Source organism: Sitodiplosis mosellana, unplaced genomic scaffold (genome assembly GCF_009176505.1).
Source record: "Sitodiplosis mosellana isolate CC-2019 unplaced genomic scaffold, AAFC_SMos_1.0 Smas_scaffold_6226, whole genome shotgun sequence".
NCBI lineage: Eukaryota > Metazoa > Arthropoda > Insecta > Diptera > Cecidomyiidae > Sitodiplosis > Sitodiplosis mosellana.
In genome coordinates this window covers 3056155-3067370 of record NW_022601467.1, presented here as the reverse complement: position 1 = coordinate 3067370, position 11216 = coordinate 3056155, and the positions used below count along the sequence as shown (strand labels likewise).

At 34.6% G+C, this 11216-nt stretch overlaps 1 protein-coding gene across 1 annotated transcript; it reads left to right on the top strand.

Moving 5' to 3' along the window:
- Positions 1-6764: 6764 nt before the first annotated feature.
- Positions 6765-8994, top strand: LOC129578573 (uncharacterized). Its single transcript, XM_055467340.1, has 2 exons — positions 6765-7495; positions 7581-8994. Exons 1-2 carry the CDS (start codon positions 6889-6891, stop codon positions 8549-8551), a joined length of 1578 nt encoding a protein of 525 aa, XP_055323315.1. The 5' UTR covers positions 6765-6888; the 3' UTR covers positions 8552-8994.
- The last annotated feature ends 2222 nt before the right edge of the window (positions 8995-11216 follow it).

Here is an 11216-nt window from a genome sequence, read left to right as displayed (position 1 = left end):
TCTCTCATGTGACATTAACAACTTGGATGTGTTTTTAGAATGTCACGCACATTATTCAAACGAAAGAAGGGAAAAAAATGCTATGAAAATATCTGTTCCACTTTATTTAAACGAGAGAGCGCGCGAAGGAGATGGAGCGTGGAAGATGACAACGATGACGACTATGGCGAAGGAAAAAAAAAATTCCTTGCCGTCGAAGAAAGAAGAAAAGAAATGAAACATATCTGCGACATAGCGAAACATTGCCGAAGGAGAGAGAAAGAGACAGAAAAAAAACAACAAGAACATCATGTACGACAGTTATCATGTCAAGTATGCACGCACTGTACACATCGAATGGCATCGCTTTACATCAGCGAATCAGTTTGTTGAAACTTCTAATTCATTGCGTGGTGGATATCGTAAAACAACAAAAATAAGAAGAACGGAAAGAGAAACAGCGAGAGACAAGCGAAGCAACACAACAAGAGATTCCATTCGCTTGAAAATGCCATCCATGCTTAATTTTTTCGCATGAATTTGATGGCACGTTCTTTGCCAAACATACACTTTTTCATCGGTGGTGGTATTGTGCGTGTGTATGTTTACCCCGTTCATGTAAATTCAAAACGAAAACAATTAACGCATTTTGCTTATCAATTCCAGTTTTGAAATGGCAACTCGCCGTTCACGGAGTATGATAATGAGAAAGTATGATAATGTACTCTTTTTTTTTTCTTTCATAAAAATAAGCCGACCAAAAATTGATGAGTCAACTTTACAAAAGCTGCGTGCCTCCTGTACATGAAAATGTTGGCAGAATGAGTATTTTCAGTCATGAATTGTGCAGTCGAAATCAAGATTTGTCGAAATGGAACGGAGTAGCAAGTACCAACGGTGGTGACGACAGCAGCAACAGTATCCACAGCAATAGCAGTAAACTTCAGTTCACAGTATCAGCAGCAGAAGCGATAGCAGCAGCTTTAGCCCTCACAGTTTAACCATGGGGTTTGAGATGTTTTCAATTTGTTTCAATGTTTATTCAATGGTTTGACGGTGGCATTTGCACTCACCGCATAATTCAAATTGAGCGAATTCGAAAATCGGCTGTCAATCGATTGCCAAACACGGACCGATTGATGCGCACAAATTTTTCGGGGCTTGCGCGCGAATTAACGCAAATCGTTTCAATTGTTTTAAACTTTAAATGGAATCGATGTGCGGTGCACAGTTTGTGCCAATTATCATCGCTAGCTTATTATTTCCGTTGATTGACGATCTATATTTTGTTGCTTTTTCTTGCTATTGTTCTATGTGATATGCGTGGCCAAACTCCTTTTTTTCCAACGGCTCACCCCGTTGATTCAGACCCACTGAATGCAGAAAATCCATTTGTCATGGTATTGGATTTGAATGAAGAGTGTTTTCCATTCTATAGAATTCTAATTGAATAACAAAACAATCAACGATGTTTCGATGTGAATTCTGAATATAAAATCGTTTCTCATTCAATTACTTTATTGAAAAGTGGCCGCTTCAGGAAATGGGAGAGGGAGAGAGAGAGAGAGAGAGAGAGAGAGAGCGAGCGAGATAGAGGGAGATAGGCGCTACACAAAGTGTAACAATGTGAGAGAAATAATACAGTAATCCATTTGGAACTTCTATTTATAAGCATTTTCCACTCGACTTAAAATTCAATTGCCTCTTAATATTGATTTTGAGTAATTGATAAAAGACCGAGTCGACGGCGGAGAATAAGACGAAAGATTGAGAAAGAGAGAAGAAAAAATCCATTGCGTCAAATAATAACTGGAACAGGCAATGGCACTCAATTTGAACTCAGTGAGGTGAGAGTGGTTGAAAAAACAAGTTAATTAAAAAACACACTTATCCTTACATGCTCTGTTATCTGTGTGTGAAATTTCAGCGATTTTGCAATTTTTTTTTCTGAACTCTGCTCGTTCATATTTCTGTTTGGTCGATTTTTTTTGTTCCTGTTGTTACTTGTTCTAATTTATTTTGCGCGCACTGCTATGAAACAGATAATTCCATAGTGTTGTGTGCTTTTTTCGCGCTCTGTATATTTCTCGAAGATGTAGTGTATATATTTTATTTAGGGCACAATAAAATTAATGGACGTATGCATTTTCGCCTAGGTGCGTCGCCTAAGTGTTTCTGTCGTTGCTGTTTTCTCTCTCTGTCGCTGTCTCTGTCTCTGTCTCTGTCTGTTTCATTTTTTTCTCTTCATTTCATATCGGCTACGAATATCTGGCGCGTAGCATTTACTATGTTATTACATGCAATTTTTGCTGTCGTTCTTCTTCGTGTGGCTTGTGAGTGAGTGTTTTTTTTTGTCTTCTTTCGTTCGTGTGCAGCACAAGTGAGCAAGATACATCTTTGACATGTCGATTATTTATGCAAATTTCTTTCCTTACATTTTAATGGCTTAGTCTTGTTTTCGCCATCATCTCTCTCGCACGGGATGACGGCGTTTGAAATATATATATTTTACAAGGCCGATGTGATACCGAATATAAGCAATTCTATTTTATTTTTTTCTGCATGGGGTTAAGAGGAGATGGTTGATCCGGTGTGTGAGTGTGAGTGAGTGTGAGAGAGAGAGAGAAATGTTTATAGCTGCTACTTTGCATTGAGACACTAGAATCTTTGGCACCATCTCTTAATGAACGGTTGTCGATGTTAATAAATATACAATTCCTGTGGCGCTTTGCTATTTCAGAAATTACTTGATATAATCTAAATGTTTTGCAGCAATAACAGCATCGCATCAAGTATCAACAGCAAACAAAAACACTGCAATATGAACAAAATAAGAATATTTTTTTAAAGCTCTAATTGAATCAGTAAAGAGGCCTTGTTCGCACTATCTGCACGCTGTAAATCTCGTCTGGCCGCTATCTGATAAATAAAACATTTGTTTGTTGCTGCGAGTGATGTTTAGATGGGCTCTGCCATGTGTGTGTGTGTGCGTGCGTATGTATGTGTGGATGTGTACCGTTTGGCACGTTGTACACGTCACGTTAGTTGCACATTTTCCACATCAATATATTAAATTATGCCTGAAACAATTTTTCGCGTTCAACTGCAATTTTTGTTATCTTTTTTATGTGTGTGTGTGTGTGTGTCCGTGTTTGTGTATTCCTTCTCATTTTCGATCGTTTGTTGTTGTTATATTTTTCGTTATTTTAATTTTGTTGCCTGAATAATGCAGTCGAATTTATATTATTCATTTGGTATGCTGAATTCAATGCGTAATTATCATTCGCCATAATTAATAGTGGATGGATTTCGTGTGTGATTCTGCATAACTATACGATTTATTTCAATCACTGTTGTTGGATTCAGTTAATAAAAATTTGAATGTAATTCGCTCATCTCTCGCTCGCTTTTGGCAAGATATCATATTCCACGCATAGGCAAGTAGTAGGAAAACGCGGGTTCGAATGCAATCATTGCGTCAACCATGCAGTTGACGCAAGGGACCCTTGCGTCATCCATGCGTCACCACTGCGTCGCATGCAACATTCAGAGAGCGAAGTCTAAGCGCCATGCATTGATTCTCACAAAGATTTCAATTGCGGTATTTCATTTTAAAATTATATTAAGTACAGTACAAAAACTACGCTTTGTTTGTATTGTTCAATTTACTCTACAACTCACTAGCACATTCACTCGTTCGCTCTACACCTCTCTCTCTCTCTCTCTCTCTCTCTCCTCTCTCACTCTCTCTCTCTCTCATGCGTTTTGTTTTGTTTTCATTCTAAAGAAAAAATGTTCGATAAGAATAGAATGTGTATGCGAATAAAATCAAAATAAATTCACAAAATCAAAACAAATAAAGAAACACAGTGAATTTCACCATTAAATGAAATTCTAGAAAAAAACATCAGAATAATAATAATGAACTTCAAGTATTTATTTACCATCATACATCGATCAAGGTCAACATTTGTTCGCTACCGGACGACGCGATTTCTTCATTCTACGGTTTGTCTTATTCGTTTCAAAGAGAAGGTGAAACGGAGAGAGACAATGGGTCAAAGTCTCTGCTTACCATGTATTTTTATATGGCAACAGTTCTGTGTGCGAAATGGGAACAGAGAGAATGAAAAAATATACATGGAAAAGTATTGTATCTATTGTTATGTAGATATCTATTGTTATGAGCAATCTGAAAAAGCAGTAGAAGTGAGTGAAAAAAAGCAAAAAGGTGACATTGCTTTAGCAATGCTTTTGTAGACGGCTGAAATATGTAAACATTGGAGCTTTCGTATATCATATTTTGTGTCTTTAGAAAAATACGTTTTTTCAAGAATATATCTGATTTTTAGTGAGCGTTTTGTTCGACGGACCATTTGTAATAGTAATAGTTGACCGATTTTGATGAAACTTCAGAATATTGTGGTCAATATATTGAACTTCAATGTTCAATAATCAAAATCTTCAATTTTCAGATTTTTTTTTCGCAATAAAATTCAAGTTTGAAAGTTTTCCACACATATTTTCTTTTTTAATATTAAAACAATCGTTCACACTGCACTCAAATCCATCTGAATACATAGCAATAAATTTGAACAATAACAACAACGACATGAATCATCGTCTCCTACATCTGCTTTACATGTCATCACATAATGAAATAGCTAATTGCAGTTTTTAACCTTGAACGAGTTTATTGAACTTTGTTTATAATGTGCACAAAAACACATATGCGTGGATTGAATGATAAAAAAAAACAAATGAAAGAGAACGAAGAAAAATATAAAAAGGGGTGGGGGTAAGTATGAGTGTAAAAGAGAGAATATGCGAGTATAAGAGAGAAAAAAAGTAAAAAAGAGGGGAAGTGTGAGTGAAAAAGAGAGAAAGTATGTCAGTAAAAGGGAGAAAAAGACAGAAAAAGAGGAGAAATATGACTGTAAGAGAGGGAGTATGTGAGTAAAAGAGAGAATATGAATATGAAAGAGAGTTCTTCAATTAAAAAACAATCACCTTAATTCATTAAAATCTAATTCATGAAATAATTGGCTTCATTCATCTTCAGAAAGTTAAACCTAACAGGTGCTTTTCAGTGAACTCGTAAAAAATGGAAAATATCGAAGCGCAACCGTCCACTAGTACAATTGAAAATGTAACAAGTGTTGAGTTACAAGCACGCGAAAGTGCGTTTGATAGACGAATAAACACATTCGCTATTGTAAACAATGGGCATATCGATATTGAAATATTTCTAAACGATGCCTTTCGTATATATCACTTGGAACTTACGAAAAATATTGAAAATTTTTTTGATGTAAAGTCAATGGCTGTATTCGTAGCAGAGTTTGAAAAAAAAATTATAAACAAAGATGAAAATAATGATTCCAACGATGATGATGATACTGGCGGTAATCATAGTGAGTTAACGCAGAAAGAGATTATATATCTCCCAACGCCAACACGTAAGCTTGATTCAAGTGTGAACTTACATAAACATTTTCGAAAACAAATCGTTGAAAAAATAGTGGAAAGCGTAGAACAAGTTACATTCCGCGGTTCCGGGTTTACGCTCGCTCGCATAATCGAGTTAAATGTTCACGTTAACTTATACAACCCATTACAAGGTTCATCGTATATTGAAACTCCTAAGAAGCTTCGATATAAAAATGCAATTATCAACGTACAAAATCTACATGATGAGATGTGCTTTAAATGGGCTATTTTATTTGCTTTACACCCAGTAGCAAATAATTCAGAGCGAATTCGTCACTATTATCAATATGAAAACGAACTGAATTTTGATGGAATTGATTTTCCCGTTCGCTTGAATCAAATAGATAAATTTGTTCAACAAAATGATACTATATCAATAAATTTATACTATTACGATGATGACAATGAGGGTCGTATATGTCCATTACGTGTAAGTAATGAAGTTAAACAGCATCACATTCATTTGCTGCTAATCAAAGATGGAGAAATTGTTAATAGCACTGAGGGGAGGAATGTTAAAAGAGCTAAAACTTCCATTAAGATTAAAGAGATCTGTGATAATGATTCAATTCGTACTCATTATTGTTGGATTAAAAATTTGAGCCGTCTTGTTAGCAGTCAGCTGAGTAATCATAAATCTCGATATTTCATTTGCGATCGATGTCTAATATTTTATGAAACAAATGAAAAATTAATGAAACATACTGCAAAATGTACAAACGAGTGTAGCATTGAAATGCCAGATCAAGCATGGAAATGGATGAAATTTGACAACTAAAAAAATCAGCTGAAAGCACCATTTGTTGTATATGCTGATACTGAAGCGTATCTAAAGGGACTCAGTATGGAAGATCAAAAATGCATATTTAGCGAGGAATGTTCAACTACCGCATATCAGCAGCATCATATGTACAGCGTTGGATATTACTTTAAATGTGAATTTGACGATTCACTTTCATATTACCGAAGCAGCGGCAATCGTACCGATAGCGTCGAATGGTTCATCACAGAATTGAAGAACCTCGCTCATGGAGTTGCAATGTTATTTGATAAAAACACACCAATGCTACCGTTAACTGAAGATGAGAGATATGCATTTCAAAATCCAAATGCATTATGTACGATTTGTGGTGATATTTTTGAAGCATATGATATTAGAGTACATGATCACTGTCATCTCACCGGTCGATATAGAGGTCCAGCCCATCAAGCATGCAATTTACAGTTCCAAGATAGCCACGTTGTACCCGTTATTATGCACAATTTGTCGGGGTACGACTCACATCTAATGGAGATGTTTCAATTATTCCTGCTAATGTGGAACAATACATCGCTTTCACGAAAGTAGTGACAGGGAGCACACGTGGACTCAATACGAGAGAAAACGTAAAATTTAAATTTATTGATTCATATCGATTCATGCCTGCATCTCTAGCTGAATTAGCATCACTACTATCGGCAGATAAAAAACAAATATTGTATAACGAATGTGAGAAAAATGGGTACACACCCGAACAAATCGCTATGCTTGAACGTAAAGGCGTTTTTCCTTATGAATATGTGAGCGGTATGAAGCAGCTAAAAGAGGCAAAGCTACCATCAAAAGCAGATTTTTACAGCAAACTTCGTGGAGAAGGAATATCGGATGACGACTACCAATTTGCTCACGATATCTGGCAGAAATTCAATTGTAAAACGGTCGGAGATTATTCCGAACTATATCTAAAGACGGATGTGCTACTGTTGGCCGATATATTTGAACATTTTCGAAATACATGCCATGCGATTTACAGTTTGGATCCATCTAACTACTATACAGCTCCTGGCCTTTCGTGGGACGCCATGCTAAAATATACCAGAGTGGAAATTGAACTGTTAACTGATGTGGAAATGATGCTGTTCATCGAACGTGGAATTCGCGGTGGCATAAGTCAGTGCAGTAAACGTCAAGTTAAAGCCAACAATAAATACATGGGAGATGTATACAATGATGAGAAACCTTCAAATTATTTAATGTATTTAGATGGTAAATAATATTTTATTCAATCATGCACAATCAATTTGATGATATTCTAGAATGTAATTTCGTTTTATTTCATTCACATTAATAGCAAATAACCTGTATGGACATGCAATGTCGCAACCATTACCGCTGAGAGATTTCAAATGGATTGAAGACAATATTGTGAAGACATCTTTTTCAGATGCAGATGAAATAGCTAAATTAGCTGACGATTCGACATACGGCTATATATTCGAGGTGGATCTGCAATATCCAAAAAATTTACATGCTACACATAATGATTTTCCATTTTGTGCTGAAAAGCGAACGCTTCCGCAAGAAGTGTTCGATATTATCGTTATAAAACCGAATAAAATCGAAAAATTATTGTTAACGCTATACGATAAAGAAAATTATATCATTCATTATCGCATGCTAAAATTAGCATTACAACACGGTCTAGTATTAAAAAAAGTACATCGAGTACTTCAATTCGAACAAAGTTGCTGGCTCAAGCCCTACATCGATATTAACACACAGCTACGTACGCAAGCTACCAACGACTTTGAAAAGTCGTTTTTTAAATATATGATAAACTCCGTCTTTGGTAAAACGATGGAGAATCTGCGTTTACGTGCAGATATCAAACTTGTCAACAAGTGGGGTGGGCGAAGTGGTGCAGGCATGTTAATTTCTCGACCAAATTTCAAGAAATGCAAAATTCTCGATGAAGATTTAGCAGTAATTGAGTTACAAAAAACACATATTAAAATGAATAAACCAATAATTATCGGTATGTCCATCTTAGACATATCGAAAATAACGATGTACAGTTTTCTGTCCGACTTTTTAAAACCTAAATATGGAAAAAATTGTACGGTTGCCTATACGGACACCGATTCATTTGTTTTATCTGTTAAAACGGATGATTTTTATGCTGATATGAAGGCGAACATTGAACGGTTTGACACAAGCGACTATCACAACGAACCCGCGAAATGGATAGATAAAAATCTAAAGGATATGGTTTGCGATATGCCAAGAGTTAATAAAAAAAGTGCCCGGTATTTTCAAAGATGAATTAAACGGGGATATTTTGGTAGAATTTGTCGGTCTACGTGCAAAATGCTACGCTGTACTACCGTTCCAAGCTAAAATGGAAATATGTGAATGTCCAGAAAGAGCTGTACCACCTCGCGTTATAACAGATAGCGACTATGTTGACTGCATCGAGAAGAATTGTATCATCGATAAAAAATCTAAGGTTATTAAAAAGTCTAAAGGTATAAAAAAAAAAAACGTAGTGAAACGTAAAATTGCATTTAGTGATTATGTTGACTGTATTGAGAAAAATTGTAATATTTTACGTGAACAGTATAACCTTCGCTCAAAATTACATCGAATATTCACAATTAAACAGAAAAAAATTGCTTTAAATCCGTTTGATGATAAGCGTTACCTCATTCGTTCGAATGGTATTGATACGCTGGCTTGGGGTCATCATGAAATTAGTGAAATTGAGAAAAAATGAGACAGTTTTTCATTGATTTTTCATAAAAATGTAACATTCTAGTAAAATTATGATATATTCTGTATAATTCAAAGGTAAAATGGTTTCAAATCGAACCTATATGATTTATATATTATATTAATTATTATTAAATATTCTGAAATGTATGGAAAAATAAAAAATAAAATGAAACAACTGTTTTTTTTTCAACGGTACAACCTAAAGAAGAATTTTTTATTATTCATAATTTCATTTCATTAATATAATACAGTTGAAACTTGATTGTTTGTTGTTTTCAACATTTTTTATATTTATACAATATTTTTTAGACAATTAAATTCCATAAATAATCGTAAAAGTGAAATTCAGGACGGCTTCTTTTTCCCGGGCCGAAATAAACAACATAAAGAGGCGTTGTCTCTAATTTGAGATTATCAACAATTTCCAGATAACGCTCACACAGAATCAAATACTCTTCACCGATTTTAACTGTTGGGCACACTCGTTCAATTTTAGCAACATTGCCTCTAAACACGCCAAAACCGCAAACTGGGTATTTTTTTGCCGATTTCCAAATCTCTCAACCTAATGTATGTATGTGAACCATCATTCAGCGGATGAGGATGCGCCATTGTGAAATTTTTTTTGTTGTTCTCGAGAAGCAGATCTGCTTTTTTGTGGTTGTTTGAATGAATGCAGCTAGTAAACTGAATTTTTTTAAATTATATTCTATATTTAAACGTTTTTCACTCTGATTTTTTTGCTCTTCGCATTGATCATATTCAAACACAAGAATCGAACTTTTTTCATGAAATCGAGCGCTTTTTACATAAAGTCGAACCTTAAATCGAACTTTTCCCCTAAATCGAACTATCTTCGTCATCAGAGTGATTACATTTTAAAAATTACAGATTACTCAATGCAACCACTGCTCCGTAGTTTGGAAAATAATCTAAACATTACACGCAATGATTGAGCAGGAACATGCAAGTTGCTACATACATTATGCAATTTTCTACATATTTCATTAAGATCTTCTTCTTCTTCTTCGCTCTCATCTTCCTCCTCCTCATCATCATCATACTCGCTAGCTGCATCATCGTCAATATGCTGTTCCTCATCTATGTCAAACGGTTGCTTAGAGAGTTTGAGTTGACGGAACATTGGTAGTGTGCGTGATTTCTTCTCAAATCTCTCATCATCATTGGATTCATCAGAAGTCTCATCCTCACTGGATGTAGATACGTTCTTTGAGTGAATTGATTTATTTTCACCTTCGTTCACACTTGATAGTGTATTAAAAGTTCCACTTCTTTCGTCTGGTTGTTGCATTTCATTATATTTGCGCTTTTTTAATAATGAAATTGTTGATTTAGCAACGTCATATTCTTTTGCTAGACGATTACCTTTCACTCCATCATTCGATTTAGCTAAAATTTCAGCCTTTTGGATTGTGTTCAACCGCATGATGTGGCAATAAAGATAACTTCTCTGTTTGGATGTTCAACTTGAACTAACTTGTATCACAAGATGTTTGTTATTTAAATGTAATTGAACCTCAAATCGAACTAAAATCGAACTATTTCCTTGAAATCGAACCTTTTTTTCTCAAATCGAACGTCAAATCGAACCATTTTTTCTTAAATTGAACCTCAAATCGAACTATTTTCATGAAATCGATCCTTCAGTCGAACTATTTTATGAAATTGAGCCTCAAATGTGCCATAAGTGTTTATCACTTACACACATACACACATGTGTATCAAAAGAACAGAAAAAAGAATTGTGATACAAATTGCATACTGAATATAAAAAAAAAATAGATAAATCGATTTACATGAGCTGTATTGATAGCAATGTGATAAAATTAATTAAATGAATGAATGAATGTATGTGTATGTGTGTGTGAAAGAGAGAAAATGCACTGTATATTTGTTTTTCACTCGCATCTTATTATCATTCACAAACTTTTGCATTCAAACTTGAATTTAAAAAAACTCTGTTCCTTATTTTCATAGTTTTATTTTAAAAAAATAAAAAGAAAATAACGATTTCAAAATTCAGTTTTATGTGTTGTTTTTTGATCTAAGTATTCGATCGGATTGATTTAGTTTTGATTATCATGAAAAAATCATTTCAAAAAATTATCATGTCAGTCAATGTTTTTCATATTGTCAATCAATACACTCACTCATACATCAATTAAATAAATTAACACCATGTGTGTGTGTGTGT

Excerpts from the sequence above, each read along its gene's own strand:
- LOC129578573 (XM_055467340.1), top strand. The coding sequence starts at position 6,889 with ATGCCTGCATCTCTAGCTGAATTAGCATCACTACTATCGGCAGATAAA. Across the intron at positions 7,496-7,580 it reads TTATTTAATGTATTTAGATG|CAAATAACCTGTATGGACAT; the intron begins GTAAATAATATT and ends TCACATTAATAG.